General features: G+C 53.3%; 1 protein-coding gene across 4 annotated transcripts in view; it reads left to right on the top strand.

Annotated features, from left to right (window-relative positions):
• The window catches only part of Farp1 (FERM, ARH/RhoGEF and pleckstrin domain protein 1), a 228,054-nt gene that overhangs the window by 196,826 nt on the left and 4,609 nt on the right, over nt 1-26,619 (top strand). For 3 of the 4 annotated variants that reach the window (XM_040744380.1, XM_040744332.1, XM_040744426.1), the window contains exons 14-24: nt 1,197-1,384; nt 2,411-2,500; nt 3,622-3,755; nt 14,629-14,710; nt 17,742-17,979; nt 19,778-19,908; nt 23,070-23,138; nt 23,290-23,379; nt 23,901-23,983; nt 24,062-24,174; nt 24,564-24,733. In XM_040744380.1, coding sequence (XP_040600314.1) covers nt 1,197-1,384; nt 2,411-2,500; nt 3,622-3,755; nt 14,629-14,710; nt 17,742-17,979; nt 19,778-19,908; nt 23,070-23,138; nt 23,290-23,379; nt 23,901-23,983; nt 24,062-24,174; nt 24,564-24,733 — 1,388 coding nt within the window. The remainder of the gene's footprint in view (nt 1-1,196; nt 1,385-2,410; nt 2,501-3,621; nt 3,756-14,628; nt 14,711-17,741; nt 17,980-19,777; nt 19,909-23,069; nt 23,139-23,289; nt 23,380-23,900; nt 23,984-24,061; nt 24,175-24,563; nt 24,734-26,619) is intronic. The other variant, XM_040744462.1, reaches the window with a different exon arrangement.

The following is a 26,619-nucleotide window of genomic DNA, read 5'->3' as shown; positions in this document are numbered from 1 at the left end:
CTCCTCACCCCTCTGTGGGTGAAGCCATTGCCAGGGGGCGTCCTGGAAGCAGGGGGCATGTGGTGGTTTCCTCAGGATTTACCTGCTGGGATCAAAATCACTGTTGGCCCTGCCTTACCCCCGCTCTAGGCTGCTGTATCTTTTCCTTCCAAAGTATGTATGAACCACTAAAGAGGGGGAACGTAGGTGCCAGGGCATGAGGATATATCCGGAAAACTGTGTCACCCGTCCCGTGGAGATCCTTAACCAAGCAGTGGGTGCCAAGGAGCAATGGATCGGAACAGAAAGTGGGGAGGCAGCTGCCTTGGTTTCCTTGTCATCGGAACTGTTCTCCTGATGCTCAGTCTGCATCAGCACTACAAGCATCTTAGCTCTAAACACACAGCTTAGAAGCGTTCGGAAGCACCTCACGTTGGGTTGAGGCACAGATAGTTACAAAATCCTCTCGGCAGAGTGTCCCGTGTAGAACATCTCCTGCGGTCGACTCTAGGAGGTAACCTACATTTTGCTGTTGTTTAATCCGATAGCCTTTCTAGAGGACTAACTTACGACCTGTCACTTCCGATTCACAAAGGGGAACTGTGCTAACGGGATCTCCAGCTTGCGTCTTTAAATGACCACCGTTGCGTGTAATGCTAGTGTTTCTGTCCCAAACAGTAGCAGAGATGGAGTGACATCACCAGGTACATCGAGCTTGCTTCTGTTCTCTGTAGAGTGGGGAATTAGCTGCTTGGCCTCTGTTAGCTGTGACCCATTGTCACAAGATGTGGTCCTGTCCTGAGTGCACCAGCTGTTTAGATGTCTATTAGTTTAGTTGCAGTCACTCCTTCTGTCTCATTGTGACGTAGACACCATGACTTCCAGGAGTAGTTTTTAGAAACAGAGGCGGTAGTTACGAGATTAAAAATAGGATTGCTCTATGCTGTTAAACTCCCTTAATTGTGACCTATGCAGAGGTCTCTGTCTTACCTTTAATTACGTAACTGGGGCTGCATTGGGCGAGGTGGACTCTGGGTGCCCCTCCTCAAGGCAGCCACAGCGTAGAGGGCGGGGAGACGTAGCAATGCATTTTTGCCACGTAGCAGCCATGTTCTAAAGCTTTTGTAAAAGTGACAGTTGGAAAGAGCCCTCCGATCCCAGAAGGAATTACTTTTTTCTCTTTTCTTTTTCTTTTAAAACTTCTCATCCCCAAACAGGCTCCCTGACTGGTAGCCCTCACCTTTCAGAGCTGTCCATGAACTCGCAGGGAGGAGTTGCCCCAACCAACGTGACCTTGTCTCCCAACCTGAGTCCCGACACCAAGCAGGCCTCTCCCTTGGTCAGCCCGCTCCTGAATGACCAGGCGTGCCCCAGGACTGACGACGAAGAGGAGGGCCGGCGAAAGGTGCGGTGGATTCTCGGGGGCGGAGGGGCGGGGGGGGTTAAAATAGCCGCAACGTAAAACACGCCAGCTTTAAACGCACCAGCTGCCACAGTAGATAGCGAGTACGACCTTCTCAGAGAACCAGGGTCACAGCCTTTTCATATTCTCCAACGAAACCTCTGTCCTGCTGGCTAATAATTCCCCATCCTTGGCAGCCCCCCCCCCCAGGCTGCTCACTGTATTTATATCCGTTTCTGACCGGCTTCGTTCGCCTGGTGTCGCGTCCTTGGGGTTCACTCCCGGTATCCGTGAGGTGGCGTGGGTCAGGATGCCTCCTCCCCTCCCGTGTGTCCGCACCGGCTGCGTGTGCGGACTACACTCTCTTGGCCCGCTCCATCTCATGGTGGCCCACTTTGGGTTGCTACGGCCAGTCTGACTCCCAGGTTCCGGGGCCGAGACACAGTGCTGCCACCATCTCCCTGTGGTCCGGCCACGGACACTGCTGACACCATCTTGTAGCGAACATCTCAAGAAACCAGCTCTGCCAGCCCACGTCACAGGTCTCAAGATGCGGATTTCTCCTGGCGGAGTTTCCGAGAAGATCGTGTGACTCTTGCCTAATTAGAATCCTCTAGCTGATGGTGGCACTTCCATGTCAAAGGCCATTCTTTTAGCCTGTTCCTCCTGATGCTTGTGCCCACGTGTACACACAACAGAGAAATAAACTTATTTAGATTTGAAGCTAACAAAGGGCTTACCCGTTAGTTACCTATCAGTGAATTCTCTCTGTCTGTCTCCCTTCCTCTCCTCCCTCTCTCTCTCTCTGTCTCTCTCTCTCTGTCTCTGTCTCTCTCTCTCTCTCTCTCTCACACACACACACACACACACACACACACACATGAAGATAAGCTTATTTAAATTTGACGCTAGCTTACAAAGGGCTTACCCGTTAGTTATCAGTGAGTCACCGTCTCTTTGATCGGGGCATTCTCAGAGGCTTCCACTCAAACATGACGGCTGCGTCTTGTTCTTTTCTGGGTTTTGCAGAGATTCCCAACCGACAAGGCCTACTTCATCGCTAAGGAAGTCTCCACCACTGAGCGAACGTACCTGAAGGACCTTGAGGTCATCGCTTCGGTGTGTGCTCTTTTCCTCTGCCTTGCGTGATTCAGTTAGACGAGTGCCCGGCTGCTGCTGGGAGGGGCTGGGGTTGCTCACGTGTTAGGCTCCCTGACCGGCTGCGAGGATTGTAGGTCCTGATAGTGGGTTATGGCAATTAATGTCGATTGCCATATTTAATTTGGATTTTAAGTGCAAAGGGAAGACGTTCCTGCAGCAGAGGAAGTGAAACTAAGTGGTCTGCTGTCTGTGGACACTGACCCAGAGCATTCTGTGTCTTCTCTGTCGTCAAATGTAACTGGCCGTGTCTGCTCGAGGTAGACTCCTGGTCGTCTTTATAGTAAGCTGTACCACGGTGGGGAAAGTGCCACTGACTGCCTTTGACTGCTGTCGCCTGGCCTGTCCAGTCTTAGACGCAAAGCTGGGGACTCGGACCCCACGATTTTGAGAAAGAATACAGCCAGTAAAGGCGGATACTCACACCGTTGGGATGGGGTCTGCATTTGGTGGCTTTGCAGATCCTGGGACCCAGCTGCCACTGGTGTCAGTGACGTGTGTGGTCGTGGACAGGCAGTTGCTGTGTCACCTCCATGGTCAACGTTTTTTTTTTTTTGTTTGTTTGTTTTTGTTTGTTTTTTTGTTTTTTGTTTTTTCGAGACAGGGTTTCTCTGTGGCTTTGGAGGCTGTCCTGGAACTCGCTCTGTAGACCAGGCTGGCCTCGAACTCACAGAGATCCGCCTGCCTCTGCCTCCCGAGTGCTGGGATTAAAGGCGTGCGCCACCAACGCCCGGCTGGTCAACGTTTTTTATGGAGGAATAGTCGGACAGCTCCTGGAAACATAGGGTGGCCTGTGGTCCCAAATTCAGGATTCCCTAGTGAGCCGGCCTGAGTGAGTGAGGACTTGGTTCAGGGCGTGGCCCATTGAGGAGATGATTCCTGGCTTAAACAAGCCGTGGGGGGGAAGCATTTGAGAGACAGGCTCTTTTCCCCTGGGAGAGGGCAGGGGGAGCAGGAAGGTCTGCCTCTTGTGTGTAATGGGCCTGAGATGCTCAGAAGGCCCCGGGAAGGTGCGTGGCCTCCTGCTACCCACAGGGTCCATCCATCTGCGTGTGTCTGAATTGTCCCCTCTTCATTTGCAGTGGTTTCAGAGCACGGTCAGCAAAGATGACTCCATGCCCGAAGCCTTGAAGAGTCTCATATTCCCGAATTTCGAACCTTTGCACAAGTTCCATACCAATTTTCTCAAGGAAATTGAGCAGCGACTTGCCCTGTGGTGAGTACAGTCCGGTCTCAAATCCGTGCTTCCTCTGCACGCTCTGCGTCAATGTATTATTTTACTTTGTCCCATGTACACGGCAGAGATGGGAGTCAGACAGGCCTGAGGCAAGCCATCCTTAAAATATTTCCCAGTGGGATAAAACAACAACCAGGAGGTGGTGTAGTGCATGCCTTCAATCCCAGCAGTCAGGAGGCAGAGGCAGGCTGATCTCTGTGAGTTCGAGGCCAGCCTGGTCTACAGAGTGAGTTCCAGGACAGCCAGGGCTGTCTCAAAAAAAAAAAAAAAACCAAAACAACAACAAAAAATTCCAATGAAATGCTACGTGTTTAGGTTTTACCTTTGCCTTTGATTGAGGTCTCTCCAAAATGCATTTTCTTATGCTAATTGCATAGTTATTTTAAAGTAAAGGTGCTTGCTTTTAGGAGACGAACTGTGGGATGGTACAGGGACATGAAGGATTTGTGAGGTGACATTTCACTGCTGCTTGCTTTATAGTTATTGTGAAGCTACATGTATATTGTACGTATAGATATAAAATGCTGTGTTGCATATAACAAGAGTTTAAAGGGTACTTTGAAAACACAGTCTGTGGAACACATGGACGTACATACACACAGTTCACCTCATCATAAGGATGTAATTATCTTTGTTTCATCATTACTGTGTACGTACATGCTGTCTGTGGATAAACATGCCACCGTGTGCACGGGAAGTCCAGAGACACTGCTGTGGAGTTGCTCCCCTTTTTTCCACCTCCATGTGGGTTCTGGAGATGGAACTCGGGGCACCCGACGCGGGGAAAGCACCTTTGTCAGCCGAGCCAACTTAACAGGGCAGGATGTAACTTCTCAGATACGTGTTTGTGTGTGTGCTCAGGCACATGCCTGCATAAGTGTGTGTGCATGTCCCGTGTGTGTGTGCACTCACCTGTGAGCAGATGGGGCCGGAAGATGGCAGCAGACGCCTTGGAGCTGGGAGTTACAGGCAAATATGAAACAACCTGACGTTGCATGGGTGCTGGGACCTGCACCCCGGGCCTCATGGCTGAACAGCAAGCACTCCTAACCGCTGACTGATCTCTCCAGCCCCTGAAGGATGTGTTTTAGTATCCTGACATGAGCAAAGGCATCCATCACAGAACTAAAACATTAGGGAGACCTGGATAGCCACCAACGGAAAATGATTAAAAATAATCATTTTAGGACCTCCTGAGGGTCCTGAAGGGAGAGGGGACAGTTAGTGACCCCCTGAGGGTCCTGAAGGGGGAGGGGACAGTTAGTGACCCCCTGAGGGTCCTGAAGGAGGAGGGGGCAGTTAGTGACCCCCTGAGGGTCCCTGAGACTCTTACCTCTGAGGGTCCTACACTGAGGCCTCCGAATATCACTCAATAGAAAAGCAGAAAATCAGAGCCCCTGCTTCGTGAGGCAGGGCCAGCATGAGCTCCCTGACCTGAGTGGTGCCTTGGCTCTATAGCATCTTGTACCTGGGTGGTATAAAGCGGTCTTCCCTGAGAGGGAGGAGTCAGGCTTCACCAAGAGGCCCGGTGAGGCCCGTGGGCGTGCAGATTGCAGTCAGAGCCAACACTTGCAGTACAGAGCCGGCCTTGCTGAGAATGAGGGAAATGGACTCCGCTTCAGTAGAAGCCGGGGGTGAAAGACATTCCCGAACTTCTGTGTTTTTCACCGTTGCCTCCTGTGAAGGCATCTGGGAATGGGGGTGTCCCAGGCCCTTAATCCCAGCACTCATCGGACAGAGGCAGGAGGATTGCTGAGGGTCTGAAGCCAAAATACTCAACCCGAGGCTCGCATTGGAAGCTAAGTAGTAAGGTTGTATGTATCCCACCGAGAAAGAAAGGACTGGGCGAACTCCACGTGACGCACTTTGTGGTGCCCACAGGCTGGTCCTGTGAGAGAGGTGATCGTTGTACTTTCTGTACCAGAGGGCAGAGTTGACACACGCGCACCCGTTTCCAGTAAAGCCCAGCGGGACTCCTCAGTGGCTCCGTGCTGCCACGCTGGCTCTCCAGCAGAGGGCGCCAATCCAGGTTTTCGGAAAGTAGTCATCCGTGGTGCAAAGTCCATCAGTAGCCCTACCTCGAGGCCATGGGGGGATTTGAAAAGATGGGAGATCGCTGGGCTCCTGTCAGCCCTGTTTAGTGTGAACTTTGGGCGGCCGTTGGGGGGGGGTGTTGAGATTTGTGTTTATCGAGTACTTTTTTGGGTTAACTGTTGATGAATGTATTTGGGGAACAGTTGACATCCCTACCCGGTGCCTCTGGCAAATGCTGAATCTGGGATGCTTTGGTTTGCATTTCAGAGTGGATTGGATTATATTTCTTTATCTACACATGAGTGAAGGAATGATTGATGGAAGGGATGACTGGATGCTATGGATTTGTTTGTTAAAGGGTTGATCCCCAAAGTAACTCTTGGAAAGGCTCTGCAGAGCTGGGGGGAGGGGCTCTTAGGTCATTGGGCATGTGCCCCCAGGGGAGACTGGAGGTAGGGGCTGTCCTGGCAGCTTCCTGGCTTGAGGTGTTAGAACAGGTATGCACACCGTTGCTATCTCCTTCCTCCCTACCCAAGGCCCAAAGCCATGAGGCTTTGTCTCAGGTATTGTGTGGTAGAATCTAGAAGCTGACCAATGTAATCAGCGACTGTGTGTGTGTGTGTGTGTGTGTGTGAGGCCCTGCACACCCAGCCAAGGGTGTGCAAAGGAGGATGTGATGTCCCGGGGAGGCACAGAGTTTTGCTGCCAGCTTGGCTTTGGAGGACATGTAAGACAGTAATGCCTGCGTAAAACAATCGGCCATGGGCTCAGTAGTCAATGAGAAGAATGGGTTGCAGTCCGTTTCTTCTTAAGGAAGAAACTTGCAGTTATGGGCGGAAGGAGAGAGATGTTTAGGTAGAGGTTTATACCTTTGCTTACTGTGACATGGGAAACACAGGGTGGCTCATGTCAAGTAAGATAGCTAAGAAACAAATTTGGGGACCAGGAAAAGGACTCTGTTGTAAGAAACACTTTACTAGCACAGGAGAAGAGGCCCTGGGTTCGATCCCTGGTACTGCAGAAGCCCTTAGACGTTTAGCTGCCCGTGGCAGAGTAGAGTCCTTGCTCACCTGTAAACTGTGACTCGGACTGTGTTCCTCACGGGACTGTTTCACACATGAGGGCATCTAGTGTTTATAAAGAGCTCCATAGACTGTGCCCCACACAGAAAGGAAGACTGGCAATGCTAGTCTGTGTATGTATGTGTGATGTGTAGGTGTGGGTGGGTTCCTGTCGTGTGTGTGTGTGTGTGTGTGTGTGTGTGTGTGTGTGTGTGGAGGTCAAAGGATAACGTTTGGGAATTGTTTCTAGCCCTGCGATTGGTTTCGATGGTGTGTCTCGTTTCTGTTGTGTTGGGCACTCCGGACTAACTGGCCCACATGCTTCTGCGTGACACTGCTGCCTCCACCATCTACCTGGAGTAAGTAAGCAGCCTACCTCTGGCATTTTTTTTAAACATGAGTCCAGGAATTGAACTTGAGTCTTCAGGCTTGGCAGCTACTGATTTCACCCCTACTGAGCCATCTCCTGAGCCTAAACTAAGTTTTGTAAAAAGTTAGCTGAATTTGGGATGCTTTTAGATTTGCTGCCATGAGAGATTCTCAGCACAGACCTTGGTCTTTCTTGTAGACGGAGTTTCTTTTCAACCTGATCCCATAGCTGATTAGCCCCAAATAAACACACAGAGACTTATAATAATTTATAAACTGTTGGCAAATGGCTAGGGCTTCTTACCGACTAGCTGTCTTAATTATTAACCCACTTGTATTAATTTGTGTATTGCAACAAGGCTGTGGTTTACCCATAATCCAGCTGTGTTATTCCTTCCACGGTGTGACCTCTCCTCTCTGGAGGCTTCTCTCTCCAGAATCCTCCTTGTCTGGCAGCCCCTCCTATCCTTCCTGCCTGGCTGCTGGCCAATTGGTGTTTTATTCATCAACCAATAAGAAAACATATACACAGAAGGACCCCCCCCCCGTCACTTTGCCCCTTCGTTGAGTATTTTTTGTGTCCACGTGGGTCAGAAGGAAAAAAGCAACGGTGTCGTGTTGCTGGTGTCAAACTCTAGATTTTGTTCCTTGCTGTTTTCTAGGTTTGGGATGTTTGGTTTGGTATTGGTTTCTCCTAGAACTCGATGCGTACATACATCAGGACGTCGTGGCCTAGAACTCAGGGAGACTTCCCCTGCCTCGTCCTCCTGTGTGCTGGGATTAAAGCATTGACATTGCTACTTTCAGTTACTGCTGTTAAAAAGAAAGAAATCTAGAGTTTGTCCTGCATCAGAGGTTCCTCAGTATGTGGCGGTCACTACCCTAGATTGGTGCATGCGTGGTAATCACCATGATTTTGCCCTTGGCAGGCCTCTGGGAGACTGCAGACCATAGTGTGCTTTGTCAGCGGTGGGAAAACCCAGGGCGGGTCTCGTATCAGGAAACGTTCTGGAACGTTTAGGCCGCCCCCCAGTTTGACAACACTCTCATCCCTCTCCAAAGGTCACTCGCGGCCGTGCAAACGCACCTGAGCAGAAGAGGCAGGCCCAAAGCCAACTTACACCTTCAGGGTGGCCAGAGCCAACTTACACCTTCCTCAAAATGGCAGCCCCTTTGTTGAGTTATGAAAAGTAGCTGACATGCTTTTATTTTTTTCCCCGTTTGAAAGTAGGGGACTGTTTACTCAGCTATGTAAACACACTCAGAGAAAGCCACTTAGACTCAGCCTGGGGATGGGTGGACATTCCATCCGTCTTTGACATTTCATGTTTGAGGTGTGTAGAGAGAAGCCTTCCCGCCAGCCTGGTCCCAGAGCCGTGTCAGTCCCAAATGAACACACAGGACGCTGTATTAATTATGAAGCTGTTGGCCTTGCTTGTTTCTTACTGGCTAGCTCTGCATGCTTGGAAGCTGGCACCTTTACTCTGGGCCGCATCTCGCCAGCCTCGGCAGCATCAGTCTAAGGGACGAAGAAGGCGGCGTGTCCCTTACGCACGAAAGAGCCTGCCACTGAACGGGCGCAGCATAGTGAATGGCAGTGAACTGAGCTCTCCTGGAAGTGACATCACTGATGGTTGTCAGTTGCTTCCGTCCCGTTTCAAACGCTCCAGGACTGACCTCCATAAACAGGAGACCCAGCAAAGGCTAAGAGACGGCATTTTAAAAACTTTTTAGTTGTATTCAGGTGCCGCTTGTGACACTGATGGCTGTTAGGCACCATTTACTGTGGGTGTACTCACTACACACTTCATGTACACGGTGCCAGCATATAGTTGGCGGTACTTACCAAAGTGAAAGCCATTGCCACGCCCGCTCTGCAATCAATCTCTCAGACTGGGATGGCTAATCGTGGGCAAATCTGGTCTGCCACCTGTTGTTGTTAATAAAGTTTTATTGAGGCGCAGTGACAAGCTCATCATTGCCTGTGCCCACGAGCAATGCAGGGCTGAGTCACTCCAACAAAAAGCAGATGGCCACTGAGCTAATGTATTTACCTTCTGGGCCTTCATGTTGAAAAATAAGTTTAAAAAGCTTCGCCTTTCTTTCCAATGGAAACTCCCCCGCATGCGAGTGTCGCTACCAATTCATGATTAGGAAGATGGAGCCGCGGGGGGGGGCGCTCAGGCCTTTGGTTGGCCACCCATACAGCTCTTGCGTGACAGCCAGACCCTTGGACCCGTCACTGATTAGCCCCCGTGTCTTCTGTCACTGCAGTGCAGGGTCTTACACTGCAGGGGGCACTGTCTGCCTGGCCCTTCCTCCTTCGTCAGAGAAGCTTCTAGTATGCCTCACCCTGCTGTATAGCAAGCCCAGGGCACCAGTCCCCCGTACCCACCTCCCCAGGTACCCACCCGCTTTCCCCCATGCACGGCGCAGTGAGGACAGTCCCAGTGTCCCGGAACACTCATGCACTCTGTTCTTTGGAGGTTGGGAACACAGGAAGCTTGCAGAAAGAAGGCGGTTCTGCAAGGCTGTCCCGCCTGAGCCTCCCAGACATCGCCAGCTGAGAGTCAGTACTCTCATTGAAGCCACCTCTAGAGGCAGTGACCATCCTTCCTCCCTGCCTCTAGCCTGACCCCCACTCGCAGCAGTCTCCCTTCTGGTGTGATGTCACCCATGCCTGTGTGTGCGTGTGCACGCATGCGCGCACATACAGGTATCTAGTTCAAGATCTAGTCACACCTCCCCTAGTTAACTTCCACGGTTGTCCTCTCGAAGCCTAGGTTCCGCGTGTAAGAGGGCGCATCGGCTGTCTTTGCGACCAGGCTTATTTTGCTTGACGGTGTCCCCTGCTCTGCCCATCCTCGTACAGACGACACGGCTTCATCCGTCTCTCCAGCGGGATGAAATTCTCAGCCCCCACGAGACTGACTTCCTGCAGACCCTGAGGGCAGCCGGACGGGCGTCGAGTCTCTAACAAATGTGGTCTGTTAACCTCAGGCCAAGCCCGACGGAAATTTGTCACATTCTGTCTTGGAAACTTCCAAGGACCTGTCCTTCACTTCTGTGGTTTTTACTATCCCTGGTGTCTGAGTATCTCTTTCTCATGAGGTGAGGTTACAGTGTGGGATCCCAAGGAGACAGAAGTGCCAGGGGCCCTGTCTGATGATGACTGAGGTCTGCCCAGCCATCGTTCCCCACCGCAAGGCTCCTTCCTTGGTATCCTTAGAGGCTTTTTATTTTATTCTTCGCATCTAAGGAGAAAGGTCGCCGTGAACGCCATCAGGGGCGGCGGGTTTTCGGTGTCGTGAACTGGATGTTTCCTACGTTCTGGATACGGTCCGCGGGCTTTGTCTACAGGAGCACTGCAAAGAGCTGCTGCTGTTTCCTCGGGCGTGAGGGAACGAGAGTCAGCAGGGCAGCTTTAGGTTTCTGGCTGCTCCGCTGTCTTTACTTGCAGCAGCCTTAGGCCTGCTGTTGACCGGGGGCGGGGAGGATCCAGGGAAGCTGTTTCGTGTCCGTTCAGTCACCTGCTCTGATACCTGCACGCTGACCATGACCTAGAAGAGTCCCTGTTTGTTGCCTGTGCTGCCCTTGTGGTTCAGGACAAAGTCACCAGGCACTAAGTTTCAGAGGCAGGGGTTATACACTGGGGGCAGCTTAGGGGCTGGGAATGGGGAATGTCTCTACACTCCACGCCTGAGATAGGAGCTGTGTGTTAGCCATCTTAGGCTTGAAGACCCGAGTTCAGATCTCAGTAGGGCAGCCCCTCCTTTCCTGTTCCTTGTGGCCCCGGGCAGGACGCACTTTCTAATACCCGCCTCTTTATTTGCAATAGTGACGGAGATACTGCTGTCTTGCAAGTTTATGAGGCATTTTACCCGTGCTTGTTAGAGCATCCCAGATGCTCTAGCAGCTAGAGCTTGCTAGAACTTCCCAGATGTGGGCTGGGCAGTGGTGGCGCACGCCTTTAATCCCAGCACTGGGGAGGCAGAGGCAGGAGGATCTCTGTGAGTTGGAGACCAGCCTGGTCTACAAGAGCGAGTTCTAGGACAGCCTCCTAAGCTACACAGAGGAACCATGTCTTGGAAAACAAACAATAAACAAACAGAAACTTCCCAGTTCCAGCAGCAGTGGCCCCCTCCATCCTCCGTATCTGGTGCCATCCTGCTTGAGCCAATTCCGCCTCAGAAGAGCCCAGTCATTTGCATTTCTTCCCGCTCCCTGGGATAGTGCAGACTAGGTGTGAAATCTGAAGTCAGCCGGGTTGCCCAGGGACTTACGGTAAATACTGACTACACCAGACATCACTCTCCGCCTTCTCGTTGTGCACTGATCCACTTGGTCCGTGGCTGCTGCTTTCCCGGAACCGCCATTCTAACCACACCCTGCACTCTCCCCCCCCCAACAGAGGCAGCAGAGCAAATGCAGTAAGATTAAAAGGGCTCTGAAGCCAGAGGCCCCTTCCTGCATCCTCCCCATGTCCCTCAAAAGATCAGTTTATGTGACCACTTGTTCAGGAAAGGTTACTGTCAGCGTCCTGGGGTTGTGTGAAAGTGGCCGCAACACCACCCACGCCTGGGTGTGGCGCCTTGCATTCTATAGCATCTGTAATGTGCGGGACCATCAGAACAGCCCTACATTGCCATCCTGTGGAAAACTGCTCAGAACAGGCATGCCATGGCATAAGTCATTAAGCCAAGGATAGATAGGACCACACACACACACACACACACAACATACATGCACGTGCGTGCATACATGTGCACTTGCATACACGCACGCACGCACGCACGCACGCAGGCACACGAGAAACAGGCTAAGAGGTGCCCACGATATCACTGTCTATCCTTAGTCCCCTGGAACTCCACCTTACACAAGGCTAGTGTGACTGGGAACTCAGTAGTAAAACTTCACTTTACGTCATATTAGTAAGATTAATGGCCCCTTGTGGGACATACTGGACAGCACAGTTCTCAAGCCCTAAGCAGGGAAGGGACTTGGGAGTGGAGGCAGGGGGCCAGGCGTAGTTTTCCATTGCAGTGCCCCGGCTCATGGCATCCATGACCATCCACGTGTTCCCGGTGTCCGAGGCAGCCACCCAAAGCGAGACTCAGCGCTTTGTACCCTGTGCCAGCAAGGTCAGGGCTGTCTCTCATTTGAGAAGTGTCTTCACTGGTTCTAAAATCAAATGAATGCAAAATAGGCTTAAAGCACATTTTTCGAAGCACGGCGAATCACGGTGGAGGCAGTGTCGTGGGTCTCCCTAGGAAACGGTCAAGGACTGAAGGACAGTCAACACGTGTGTTTGGGGGTACAAGGTGAAGGGAATTGCTTGTACGTTATGTTAATGCATTTGAAATTATCTGGCCGGGCGGTGGTGGCGCACGCCTTTAATCCCAGCACTTGGGAGACAGAGGCAGGTGGATCGCTGTGAGTTCAAGACCAAGCCTGGTCTACAAGAGCGAGTTCGAGGACAGCCTCCAAAGCCACACAGAAACTATGTGTTGAAAAACTGAAAACAAACAAACAAAGAAATTATCTCTATGGCTTGGTTTGGGTTTGGTTTTGGCTGTCCTGGAACTCACTGTGTAGACCAGGCTGGCTTCCAGCTCAAAGACATCCGCCTGCCTCTGCCTCCCGAGTGCTGGGACTAAAGGTATGCTGCCGCTTCACTGAGCTAGCTTGTGTTTTGAGTCGTCCCCCCCCCACTCATTCACCCTACATGCAAATACTTGTCTTCACCCAACCACTTCATGTGCTGTTCTTTCATTCGCGTAGACACGGAAGCATGCCTTATTTCCATTTACAGTCAGAGAAACCACGGGGAATAGCAAAGATAAGCATGTGATCTTTGTTTCAGGTCTGTTTCTCTTGATAGTAGAAAGCATCTAGATGCTGGGTTCTAGCTCCAGAGCGTGTGTTTGGGTCTTAGGTTATAATCAAGGAGACACTTGTTTGTGAGAGGAAGGGGGTGGACCAGGGTTAATGAGCCTGCTTAGATTTCTACGGGTTGCCGGGTGGTGGTGGTGCACGCCTTTAATCTCCCAGCACTCGGGAGGCAGAGGCAGGCGGATCTCTGTGAGTTCGAGGCCAGGCTGGACCAACAGCCTCCAAAACAATACAGAGAAACCCTGTCTCGTAAAACCAAAAAAATAAAAAATAAAAAAAGATTTCCACGGGTTACTCCAGACACCCAGAGTCCCTCCCTCCCTGCTTTCACTGGTAAGGAGTCTCCAAGCTGACCCTCACAGCTAGCCCTCACAATCCCCCTAGCTGGAGAACTTGTAGGTGGCATTCCCAACCAGGCCCAGCATTCTATAAGCCATGTCTTTTCGGGTTCTCATGGACTTCTTGTTGAACCTGGGTTGGGATTTGCAGCCTCTGTCACTCTCCCTGGGGCCTGCTAGGATGTAAACTCACAGCCCAGGAAGCCTTCCTGAGGGTTGGGTTCAGCCATGGGCGAGTGGTTGCTTTCATGTCATTTTCTCCTCCTCCTCCCTGGCTGGCCGGCTGCCACGTGACTGACAGGCTCATACTGGTAAAAGAAGTGTTCCTTCAGGACCAGAAAGCCTCAAAAATGCACAGTATTTGTCTCCATGTGTATGCACGCAGAATCCTTTGCCGAGGTCACACGTAGCTGCTCTTGGAAGTAAATTAATTGTATTGTGTGGGTCATGGTTTTCCTAAGTGAAATTGTCAAAAGAATTTTCAGCTCTGGTACTGTGTGGTAATTACCCAGACAGCAACTATGTGGCCCTGCCTTCCAAACAAGGACCCTTTTCTTGTGGGGTTAGCATCCGGAGGATGTGCTGGACAAGCTATAGTTACTTTTTCATGTTCTTGATAATAAAACTACCTTTGAGCTCTTCTTAGTAAGAGAAATGCCTTACATTTGTAGACTTGGAGGCAGCCAGTGTAGGAGAGGTGGCCACACATGAATCCCACAGTGGACAGCAAGACTTTAGGGCGTGTCTCTAGTCCCAAGGGTTTGTCCTGCATTTGGACCCACTGCTCTGGGAGGGTGGGGCAGACAGATCCCATGACATCACCCAGAGCTGATGTCCAGTAAATGTGGAGCAAATAACCTTTCTGCTGGCGGGTCTCACAACCCCTGTGTGTGTGGAAGGCAAACCGTCTACCAGACCCACCCACGGTCCTCTTTCCGCACACGGCGGGAACCCTTCAGTGGGTTTGGTTCTTGAGACAGGTCATACTGTGTAGCATAGGCTGGCCCCAGATTCACAACCCCACCAGGGCCTCCCAAGTGCTGGACTCATGCCCGGGTACGAGAGGAACAGGAATCACTGGAGAGGGGTCCAGATGGGTGATGGGAAGGAAGATGTCATTTCATTGCTAACCCTCTGTGTCTGCCTTTGCTGCTTAAGGGAAGGCCGCTCAAATGCCCACGTCAGGGGAGATTACCAAAGAATCGGGGACGTCCTGCTGAAGAACATTCAGGGCATGAAGGTGAGTGGTTGGGGTGGGGGTGTGGCCGCTTCTGTGGGCGTGGCCCCTCTGTGCACTGCTGTTTCTGTGGGCGTGGCCCTTCTGAGGGTGTGGCCCCTCTGTGGGCGTGGCCTTTCTGAGGGCGTGCACCACCCGGCCTTCCACCTGCTCAGAGTGTTGAGGATGGATGGATGATCTTGTAGTCATCCTCCTCCGTTCTAAGGAATGTCACTGGAGAAAGCATAATAGCTGTCTGGGCCAAAAACTCCGCGTCATAGACAAGCAGCGGGTATTTATACATAAGAAGGGTGCTCACAAAACTGCACATTTCTCTTTCCGTCAGTCATTTTGGCTTCCTTTGTATATGACAAAATCCTAGATGCGAAACTATCTGGGCATCCCGGTAAATTCGGTGTCTTTAAACCCACGCGAGGCAAATCTGTTTTTGAAACAGCGGTACCTACAGTGAAAGCATACCCAAGAGAGCTAAGGAGTATTAGCCCACAATCCTCTCCTACAAATGCCTGAGATTATAGTTCACTTAAGCGCATTTAACAGCGCCTGTGGTACGGAGGACTTGGATTCACACTGCTTGTCAGCTGAACGCATCTGGGTTTGCATTTTTAAGAGGTCTTGTTAAATCTCAGCTGCTAGGGCATGAATGCCCATAACCTCGGGACCCGATAACTGTCCCGGACAAGGAGTGATCCCTAAGAAGGCAGGCACTCACACTGTCATCATGATGGTTTATCCAGTCAGCCGCTAGTCCAACCAACCGTCACTCCGTGGTAAACGAGAGCCTACTACATAGGAGGGCTCTCACAGATCTGGGGGTCCTGTGTGGTTTGAATTCATTCCATTGTCCATTTGGCTAAGTAACTGTATTAGGATGAAGACCTAGCTGCTCAAGACATTTCTTGTCAACCTCTTGCTGGGGGGGTGAGGGGTCTGTGAAGGGGTTGTGTGTGTGTGGTGTGTACCTATGGGAGGGTGGATGTGTGGTTGTGTGTGTGTGTATGGTGTCTGTGGGCGTGTGTATGTGGCATCAGTTTTTATGTTGCTGGGAGACCGAGCCTGGGACCCCAGAGATAACAGGCAAGCACGTGTCAGCCACGTCTCCAGATCTCCCCAGTTTTTTCGTTTTGTTTGTTTGGTTGGTTGGTTTTGGTGTGTGTGTGTTTTGTTTGTTGTTGTTTTTTGAGACAGTATTTCCTGTGTAACAGGCTCTGTCTGTCCTGGAACTCGCTCTGTGATCCGCCTGCCTCTGCCTCCCGAGTCCTGGGATTACAGGTGTGTGCCGCCACCGCCCAGCGCTCCCCAGTTTCTTGGGCATCATCCCTCACCACGTTCATAGCACACTGTGCTGCAGGGCTGTGGGACACTGCGGAGTGAGGTGCAAGCCGGCAAAGCGGGACAAGCCCGGCCCGGCAGACTCCCCGGCGCTGTGAGGCAGATGCACAGAACTCGGGAGTGTAGTATTGGACACCTCCTTTAGAAATGAATTTTGACTTTTTTCAGTGCAACTTTAAGTTATCACCAGTGTATAGGTTCCCTCCCCCCACACACACAACACTCAAGGTTTCCACTAATGTTAACGTTTTTTCTCCTTGCTGTCATACAGCTAAGGTTGACCACCCAGCATTGCTGGACCATCATCGGTTAAAGCCTCCAGCCCGTCCTGCGGCTCACTCTTGGTACTGGACACTCTTGAGTATGAAGACAAGCACCCACCATGACAGTACCATACAGGATCATTCTAAATAATGCCTTTAACACACGCACGCACATGCGCATGCACACACACACACACACTGCAGAGCTGGGCCTGCTGGCACAGTCTTGTGATCCCAGCTGCTCAGGAGGCTGAGGCAGGAAACCCTCAAGTTCAGGACCAGCCTGGGCTATGGTAGCAAGCGCCTGTATCAGCCCCCGCCCCCCTGCTCCCCTCTCCCACACTGCTCTGCCCTCACCCCCTTCATAGCTCGTCGTGTTCTCAGGATGCCCCGCGGTGGAAGTGGTCCAGGCGTAGCCTGTCCTAGCTGGCTCCTGGTTACCACGTTACTTCTGGTTATTGCCTATTCCTAAGATTCCTAAGATGTCTCTTCTCCTGCTGCAAGCTTTTTCTCAGTCCATTCTAGTTTTCATTTTCTGACAAAACAAAGAGAGTCAGATTCTCCTTGTTTGGGAGCGTAACCTCTGGAGTGGTGGGAGAGGTCTGTCTGGCCCTTTCCCCGCCCAGGGACATCCTGACTCACTGTTCACCAGCCACCGTGTGACTTTCTCATGCCTGATTGCCAAGTGCCCCCATACCCTCCCCCCACCCCGAAGCCGCTATTCCGCCTTCCCCCATTGACCATCGTGGAAGACCTAAAAGTACACCCTTTGCCTGTGCTGAGCTGGGCGTGTCACCTCTTTGTCCAGGCTGACGCTCTGTGCTCCTCGGGTTCTGTGGCGTTTCAGAGCTATGCCAGTATCGCAAGGGCTTTGCGGCCTGGGCCTCTGCGGAAGCAAACTTAAAAATCGATTGGGGGAGGGCACCGGCAGCCTTTCTGAGGAAAGGCTTTTATTACATTTGCTTGTTTGCTGGCTCATTTTGTGTCGTTGTGGGCCTTATTGTTGGTGTGAAAGCATTTTTATAAAGCGTGGAGGGAACGAGCAGATGATTTCCAGAAATGCAGCCTCCCTGGTCCGCAGCAATTCCTGCTTGTCGTGTCTTTCCTGCCCCCCCCCCGCACTAAACTGTATTTGAACATGCCGAGCACATGGGAGCACACGTCAGACGGCATCCGTCACACATGCCCTCGCCGTGTGCGTTCCCCCCTGCACAGTGGTGCTTGTCATGCTCTGGGGTCCCTCTTCGTGACGTGACTGGGAGAGCTCGGTCTGTGGTTTCATCCCCATCTGAAAAAGAAAGGGGGGGGGGAAGAGCTGCCATAAAATGACGGGCACAGAGGCTTTCTCCGTTTCCAAAGCCACATGGGTGTGACTCTGTTTTCAAAGTCACACTGGTGTGAACGTGCTGACCAGGACGCGCCCCCTTCCCCTCCCGCAGCACCTGGCAGCCCACCTGTGGAAGCACAGCGAGGCCTTGGAGGCGCTGGAGAACTCCATCAAGGGCTCCCGGCGGCTGGAGCACTTCTGCCGAGACTTCGAGCTGCAGAAGGTGTGCTACCTGCCCCTCAACACCTTCCTCCTGCGCCCGCTGCACCGCCTCATGCACTACAAGCAGGTCCTGGAGCGGCTGTGCAAGCACCACCCCCCTAGCCACGCTGACTTCAGGGACTGCCGAGGTAAGGGGCCTTGAGCGCACCCGGCAACCCACACACAGCCCTGTGGGTGCGCACGAACGGGGTGCGGCCGGGCCGTGCCCACGGGGAGGTCTCTGTGGACCGTTTGCTGTGGTCGCACGCCAGGCTTCCATCGTGGGATGGTCACGTCTTGGTCTTCCTCTGGGAAGGCGATGCTGCTGGCTGGGGTGTCCTGTCCTCCCTGTGTGCACACACCCTCTCCTTTGCACCCAGGCAGTCGGGGACAAAGCACCCTAGAGAATCTCCACCTGTAGCCAGCCTGTGCCTCCACCCGCCTCCACGGGACTTGGTACTCCCACCTCTGGCCTGCTTGAGGAAACAGTGACAGACTCAGGTTGCTTTTTACTTCCCGGGCACCTGTCACAGCCTGAGGCGCAGGGGAACTCATGGTATCTATGGTAACAGCTGAGGCCAAGAAACCTGCTCAGGGTCACACAGTGGGGGCGTAGACAGCTTGGAACCCAATCCTAGCATCCTGTTCACCGCAGCCCCTCCCCTAATGGATTTCCTACCCGAGCTTGCTCAGCTCCTCGCCCGGCCTGGTACCTGCGCCGTCACCCTGCGCTGTCACCGTTCCGGGACATCAGTTGGGGTTGCCCGATTTGAAGGACACTTGGCTTGGGGAAAGGGACTAGCAAGTGTCACTCGGGACAAGGTCAGAGCTGGTATCCCATCCATGCCTGACCCAAGATGTCTTTGTCCCATGTTACATACGGTCTGTTGAGGTTTGCATGCCCTGGCTGCACCAGCCTAAAAACCGAGACCCTTCAAATACCAGGCTCGGGCTGTGCATAGAACGGGCCCCGAGGAGGCGGCCCCTGAACACATTGTATGAACGCAGTGTGTGTCTCTACCATCAAGCCAAGACCCTGGTTCTTACCTAAAGTATTATAGGACCGGATGTGAGGATGCAGCCTGGTCTACATAGCAAGTTCCAAGTCAGCCAGGCTACATGTTAAGTTTTATCTCAAAAAAAAAAAAAGTATTAGAAACTCCTTCTGGGTCTTAGGTCACAAATCTTTTTCTCTATCCCTTGGCTGAAAATCCCAGGTGTGGCTTGGGGTGCAGCTCATGGTAGAGCACTTGCGTAGCACACAGAAGGCCCTGGGTTCAATCCCCAGCTCTGCATAAGATCAGGCGTGGTAGGAAATCCCTGTAGTCCTGATATTTGGGGAGATCCAGACCAGCCTGGGATATGGCCTCATAGGGTGTCTATTAACGCCCTGACCACAGCAACTCTTTTCATTTTCTATTAAATATTTTCATTTATTTTACATCCCTACTGCGGTTTCCATGGCAACTCTTACAAGGCAGGCATCTGAGGTGGTGGCTTACAGTTCAGAGGTTTAGTTCATTATCATCCTGGCAGGAGCCCAGGGACGTGCAGGCATCTTGGACGGGAAGGGAACGGGAGGGAACGGGAAGTGTACTGAGGCCTGGCGTAGCGTGAGTGTGTGTGAGGCCTCGTTTGTCCTTGGCAGTGCTGCCCAACCTAAGGTGGCCTTGCTGATGAGGGACAGGGATTCTGAGGCCAACAACAGAGGCTGCCCCTGTACGTGGGGCCGTCATTGTCACCCCGAGCCCCCTCCCATCCCTGCTGACCCGTTGGATTCCCAGTAAAAGTCTGCTGGACCAAACCGGTGGCCATGTGTGAGGAGGCCGCAGGCCTGGAGCTCGTCACACTGGCGGCTGAGGCGGAGCACCCTGTGAGGTGGCTGCCCTGGAGCCCTGGGCTGGAGGTCCTGCCTGAGCTAACCCTCACCCCTGTGCCCTTCCTCAGCTGCGCTGGCCGAGATCACAGAGATGGTGGCACAGCTGCATGGTACGATGATCAAGATGGAGAACTTCCAGAAGCTGCATGAGCTCAAGAAGGATCTGATCGGCGTCGACAATCTTGTGATCCCCGGAAGGGTAAGCTCACATTGGAGAGATGCCTGAGGGAGCAGGGAAGGTCCCTGTGCCTCTAGTGCAGGGGGTCGGCTCTGGCTCCTGATTGGCTGGTCGGCTCATCTGTGTCCTTGCCTTCCCTCTCCACCCCCACGCCTTGTAAAGAGGGCTTAACAGAGCTGTCGGGTTTTTTGGTTGTTTTTTCCCCTGTGAGTGAAAATGGAAAGTCCAGTGGGGAAATGCCAGAGAGAGGTGACACAGGTCACACACCCTGGGGTCCCAGCTCCACGGGATACGTGACGCTGGACCAACATTCCTTCTTGTCCTGCTGTCACCGTCAGAAACAGTGAGAACGGGAAGATAGGAGAAACGGCCACATTGTTTTTCTGTTGCGCTCCTAAAGGGGGAAGTTGCCCAGGGGGACACAATTATTCAGTGGTTTGTTGCACCTCACCTGATTTCTCTGTGGGATGGCTGGCTGTCTTCATACCCTGCCCCAGCCTGTTTCTGGAGATGCGTGGCCTCTGATCTGCTGCCGTAAGTCTGCCTTAACCTGCAGACAGAGCTGCAGGAAACTGGGGGCTTTCCGGCTGATGTAGCCTGCACACTATTTTGTTAGTTGCCCCCCCCCCCAATTTTTTGGACAAGAACATTACTCTAGCCCAGGCTGCTCTCAAACTCTCGGTGCTCCTGCCTCTGCCTCCTGAGTACTAGGATTACAGGTTATGCGCCATCACAATCAGCTCTGCCATAGCGCGAGTGTGTGTGCGTGGTGTGTGTGTGTGTGTGTGTGTGTGTGTTCGTGGACGCCAATGTTCATCTCGGAGGGGCTTTCTCGGGTATGGCTCACCTCGGGTACTTTTGTATCCCTGAGAGTCTTGGGCCAGCCTGGGCTTACAGAGTAGCCTAGGCCCGGTGGTCATCTAGTCCCAGGGATGCCCGTCTCCACCTCCCCAGCACCGGAATCACAAACGCCATGCGTGCCTGCCTGCATGGATTCCCCAAGGTCCACACTCGGGTCCTCCAGCAGGCACTTTAGCAACAGAGACTCCCTAGCCCCTGCCCAGGTATCTCTTAACCCAAGTGACTGGAGAGCATGGGCGAAGCCTTGTGTACTCGTCAGCAAACCTAAGCCCAGAAAGTGGCCGGGATGAAAGTTGTGAGTTACACGGTAAGAGCAGCCTGAGCTCATTTCAGCTCCCATTCTACCAGGACTGGGCACACACCAGCCTTGTTTGCCGTCTTTGTGGAATATTTAGGGAAGCCCAGTGGACTCAGTGTGATTTGTATCATTGAAAGATTATAAAACATGTAATGCATTATGCGGCCTGGTGCAGAGACCATTTGTGAGCATTGTGAAGAGCGCACTCACATTGCAGTAGCCTGCTGTGGTTTCAGGGTTAGCAATAGGGAGAAGGGTGTAGAACTTTCTGTGAGATGAGGGTCATATCCTGTCCGACAGGTCAGTGAGACTGAATGAAATCCTATTAAAAAAAAAAAAAAGACCAGCCGGGCATTGGTGGCGCACGCCCTTAATCCCAGCACTCGGGAGGCAGAGGCAGGCGGATCTCTGTGAGTTCGAGGCCAGCCTGGTCTACAGAGCAAGTTCCAGGACAGCTCCCAAAGCCACAGAGAAACCGTCTCGAAAAACCAAAAAAAAAAAAAAAAAAAAAAAAAAAAAGACCTAGGGACTAAATGCTCACCTAGTGTGGAGTCACTGGTTACAGTGTGGCCTGAGTCACCACCTGGAAGGCCAGTGGCTGCCTTAGGTAGGTCAAAACAGTTGATGAAAACCAGAATAAGCGTAGCTCAGATGTGCTGGAGTGTCCCGGCAGGAAGACAGCAGGCAAACACCCCCTGTTGTGTTGTTAGAAAGAAAGAGGTTAGTTAGACCTTGTCGGGTACGCTACCTATGTGGGTCTCCTAATCTGGATGGATGGACGGACATCTCTGTCTTGCTGAGGAATAGGATTCTTCTGGAGAATGGCAATCTGGCCACTAGGGGGCGACTCCAGGTGGTCTCTGGACCTGCCTGCCCAGTTAAGTAGGGTTCTCCACAGTGCAGTTAGAACACTCTGACACCAGCAGCTGGGGCTCCTCATGACTACCTGGAGGCATCAGAGGCCATGCTCTGTGCCCAGCCTACCCCCACAGCAGTAACAGCCTTGTTGAGAGCCTGGGATGGCAGCCATACAGCCCAGCGTCACAAGGACATGGCAGGGGCTGGCTCTGTCATCCATGAGCCAGCCAGCTGCTCACGGGCAAGTTTCTCAAACACTTTGCTCATGTGTCTGAATGTGGGAATAGCACTGACTTCAGGCTCCTGTATGGAGCTAACAGGAGGACATGGGATGTGTCAGACGCAGGCCGCCTGCTCAGCCAAGGGTGGAGCCGGCATGTCCCCATGTAGTCACTGGCTCGCCAAGCTGCCTCCCTAAGCTGTTCAGTCAACATGGGAAGGGATGAGAAGCCACTAGACTGGTCTTGAACTCACAGAGACTGACCCACCTCTGCCTCCCAGATGGTGGAATTAAGGTGTGTGCCACCGTGCCCCACCCAAGATGGGAGTCTTGCCAGGCTGGGTCCCAACTCCTAGGCTTCTGGATCCTCCTACCTCTGCCCCTGAAGTTACAGCCAAGCACTAGTGCCTACCTAGAAAACAGCTTAAGATGATGGGGGATGTCCTTCAGTCTCTGTTTCCCTTATTGGCTGATGAATAAAACACTGTCCAATAGAGGCAGGGAGATAGGCGGGACTAGGGGACGAAAAGTTCCAGGAAGAAAGAACTCATCAGGTGTTCTCCGAAAAGACCACGTGGAAATACATAGATTAATAGAAATGGGTTAATAATTAAGCCAGAGCTAGCTCTAGTCATCGGCCAGCAGTTTAATAACATAGCATCCGTGTGCTTATTTGGGGCTGAAATGGCTGTGGGACCAACCTGGCGGGAAAGAAAAACCAGCAACAAAATGGCACCCAATGTGCGGCCAAGATAGGACTAAAATAAGTAAAATCTGCCACTCATAACCATTGCTGTCTGCAGTGTTGCCTGATCAGAACTCGCTCTCTTACGTGGTGACCGCCACCTTGTGCCAGTCACGGGGCAGGGTTCAGAGAAGGCCAGCATCCGGGTGCCGGCTCAGATCCTCACTCTTGGTAAACCGAGGCTCTTATCTGTTCCACAGGAGTTCATCCGCCTGGGCAGCCTCAGCAAACTCTCCGGGAAGGGGCTCCAGCAACGAATGTTCTTTCTGGTGAGTGGGGTGAGCTGTTAGTCCTTGGCAGTCCCAGAACCCTGTTGCTGGTGGGTGAGGACGATCCGGAGGCCGGAACCTGCCCACTCCCCTAGGAGGACTGAGAGGTGAGGGGGGCTTCCAGCCCACACACTTCTGCTTGTCCCTCCAGTTCAACGATGTCTTGCTGTACACCAGCCGGGGGCTGACCGCATCCAACCAGTTTAAAGTCCATGGACAGCTCCCACTCTACGGCATGACGGTAAGTGCCCGCCGCTAGCCTGCCCTCTTCATGAAGAACAGATGGCTTCAGTGCCCACTAGCAGGGAGGACCCTGGAAGACACTGCCTCTTCCTTCTGCACATGCGAGGCCACGGGATGGTCTTTCTAGAATCCAGGGCACGTTCACTTGAGCCGTATGGTATGAATATTTGCCTCTGTCTCATGCTGGCCCGTTCAGTGGGGACAAAACCAACTTTTCCTCACCAAGGCAGGACCCACACTTCAGCCCGGTCGGCCTGTGTCCACGGGCCACCTCCCTGTGCATATGGACCTGGCTTACGCCAACCTTCTTAGAAGGTGGAGCTATGTGAGCTTCCGGAAGAAACTGATGCAGCATGTTCCCTTAGAGTCCCTTGGCTGGCTGGAGGAACAGGCTCCTCTGGGCCCGAGTCCCGCTAGCGTTCTGCCTCTACCCGTCTGGTAGGCAGTTCGGTGTGCGTCCACAGACACACCAGGGCCTGGCTTGCCGCTCAGCACTGACTTGAGGAAACTCTTCCACAGATGGAGGAGAGTGAAGAGGAGTGGGGGGTACCCCACTGCCTGACGCTGCGGGGCCAGCGGCAAACCATCATCGTGGCGGCCAGGTAACTCCCGAACCCGACTCCTGCCCTTGACCTTTGACCTTCCACGGTCTGAAAAGCTGACGTCATCTCTGTCCCCAGTTCCCGGTCAGAGATGGAAAAGTGGATGGAGGACATCCAGATGGCCATTGACCTGGCTGAGAAAAGCAACGGGCCCGCCCCTGAGCTCCTGGCCGGCAGCCCCCCTGACAACAGTAAGTGCTGTGGGTGTGGCCACAGGGAAAGGCGGGTCTCAGCTTCAGAGAGGTCACACGTGGCTTAGCGGGTGGGCCTCCTGCCCGTGCTCTCGGGATCCGTGCTGACGTGGTGTGAGGGAACGGGGATGCCATCTCCCTGAAGCCGTGCATCTGTCGGTATTTATGGAGGAAGAGCCCACAGGCCGTGTCCGCTGGCAGGAAGGACTCCCAGCCCAGGCAGGGGGCACTGGGAGGATGCTCCCCACCAGGGAGGGTCCCTTAGAATCCTACCCATTGGCACCTGGAGGGCTGTACGAGGAGTCCCCACCCCCAGCCTCCTCCGGCATGATGGGAAAGCTTGTGTTAGAAGGGACGGCATCAGTGTCCCCCTTCACGACTTCCTGCAGAGTCCCCAGATGAGGCCACGGTGGCGGCTGACCAGGAGTCAGAGGACGATCTGAGTGCTTCGAGAACCTCGCTGGAGCGCCAGGCCCCTCACCGTGGCAACACGATGGTGCACGTGTGCTGGCATCGCAACACCAGCGTCTCCATGGTGGACTTCAGCGTTGCTGTGGAGGTATGGCGGGAGCGGCACGGGACAGGCCCAGCGGCTTTGAGAGCTTGCCAGGGGTTCCCAGTGCCTGGCCGCTCAGAGCGCCTCCCTGGGTGAGCATCCGGAACAGGAGCAGGCCTCACAGGGTGTGAGCCTGCTGTGGCCATCTCCACCACTGGGCAGAGTAGGCAACCCTCACCTCCGTTTCCGCTGCCTGTGTTCGCCAAACCCTCTTTCGTCTCGTGGGATCAGTTGGGAGGAAGGTCTGCCCGTGTACAGTAGACCAGACGCCCCAGCATCTGTGACCTAAAACGGGTCCCTGGAAATTAGGTCTCAAAGTGGTTGAGGTGGTTCTAGCCAGGTCAGGTCAAGATGGCCCCCGGGTGAGGCCCTGTGACTCAAGCCTCAGGAGTTGCTTTGGAGATGTGCCTTTCCTCTGGATTACTGTACTCGAAGCTTCCAGACCTTTCCAGGTCCCATAGCAAAGCAGCCACCGCATAGGCTGGCAGGCTTGGGAGCGTCAAAGCCGTTGTCTGCTGTCCTGTTGCCAACAGCGCCTGCCGGCACGGGGGTGCTACATCCCCAGGGCACTCTGGCCCCAGGTGGGGGAAGTTTTAAGGTGCACAAAGCTAGTTCCCAACACGCCTGGGCTACATAATGTGAGCCAAGGACAGGACTGGTTTGCTGGTTCTTTGATCTGAAGAGACAGGAGACGTTCTTGAAGCTAGAGTCTTGGAATTGTGTTCTGCAAGCGGCCTTCAGAGTTCAGACTGACCTATGAGTTTCCTACAGCAGCTGTGTCCTGAAGACATTTTCGGGGGGACCCTGACTCTCCCTTTCTTTGTGACCGTGGTAGCCTTTCACATTTCCGACTCCTCACCTGAGATGAGAGGCTGCCCCTGCTCCCAGGCCACCCTGTCATCTAGGTCTGAGTGTGAGGGCATCCAGGTGAGGCATGTCACAGAGGTGGGGAACCCTTGCTTGAAAGCCCCAGAGAAGAGCTGAGGACCGTTGTGGGGGAGGCAGAACTCCCAGCTTGAAGGAGCTCTTTTGACCTCACTTTCTAGATAACCTTCCCAGTCACATGCCTCACACCTCAACTTCCCGCCTCTCATCGAGACCCTGGAGGCACCTGGGCTATTGAAGCGGCAAATACCAACCCGGGTATAGAGGCCCAGGCTGCTTGCTCCCTAGGGGTCACCTCTGAGTCGGCCCATGGGCCAGCCCAGCCCATTGCTTAGAGCCCAGTATGTCCCATTTCTAAACCGTTGATACACCCCGTCTCGGCCTGTGGGACTGCCACACCTGCACCTTGACCCCTCGAGAAGTCTGGTGACAGTATCACACTCGGGGGCAATAATGACACGGGTTCAAAAGCCGTTATGTCACTCTCCAGCATCTGTCCTTGCCAGGAACACGCCGCCCGCCCCGCCCCGCCCCGCCCCGCCCCGGGGTGCATTGCTTGAGTCTGGCTTCCCGGGTGGGCTGCTTCGCCTGCCGCAGGCAGGGGGACTCGAAGGCCCCTCTCACTTCCCCCGCCCTGCCTCCTGTCAGAGTCAGCAGTGTTTGGGGACGCAATGGTGGCTGCGGGGACAGAAAGTGTCAGTGCGGCCAGCACTGTCTGCATCAGAGCCAGTCGGGGCCTTGAGGCAGGCGATGCCTTTTCAGAGCTGGGAGGGCAGCGGGCCTCTGGGAAGCTCTTTGGGTTGAACTGGTCCCCGAGGTCGCCATAATAGCCGTGGACACTGGTTGGAATACTGTAGCTGTGGACACTGGTTGGAATACTGGATTATCCTTGCAGGGCCCTAGAAGGGGAGGGGGGGGGGGTGCGGGTCAAGGTGTTGCTGGGGTTGTGTTTTCCCATAAGCAGAGGTCCCTGGGGGAAAATCTCCCAGGTTGTTTGTGCATCC

The sequence above is a fragment of the Mesocricetus auratus genome, unplaced genomic scaffold, assembly GCF_017639785.1.
Source record: "Mesocricetus auratus isolate SY011 unplaced genomic scaffold, BCM_Maur_2.0 Super-Scaffold_2245, whole genome shotgun sequence".
Taxonomy (NCBI): domain Eukaryota; kingdom Metazoa; phylum Chordata; class Mammalia; order Rodentia; family Cricetidae; genus Mesocricetus; species Mesocricetus auratus.
This window is presented reverse-complemented; position numbering and strand designations above follow the sequence as displayed.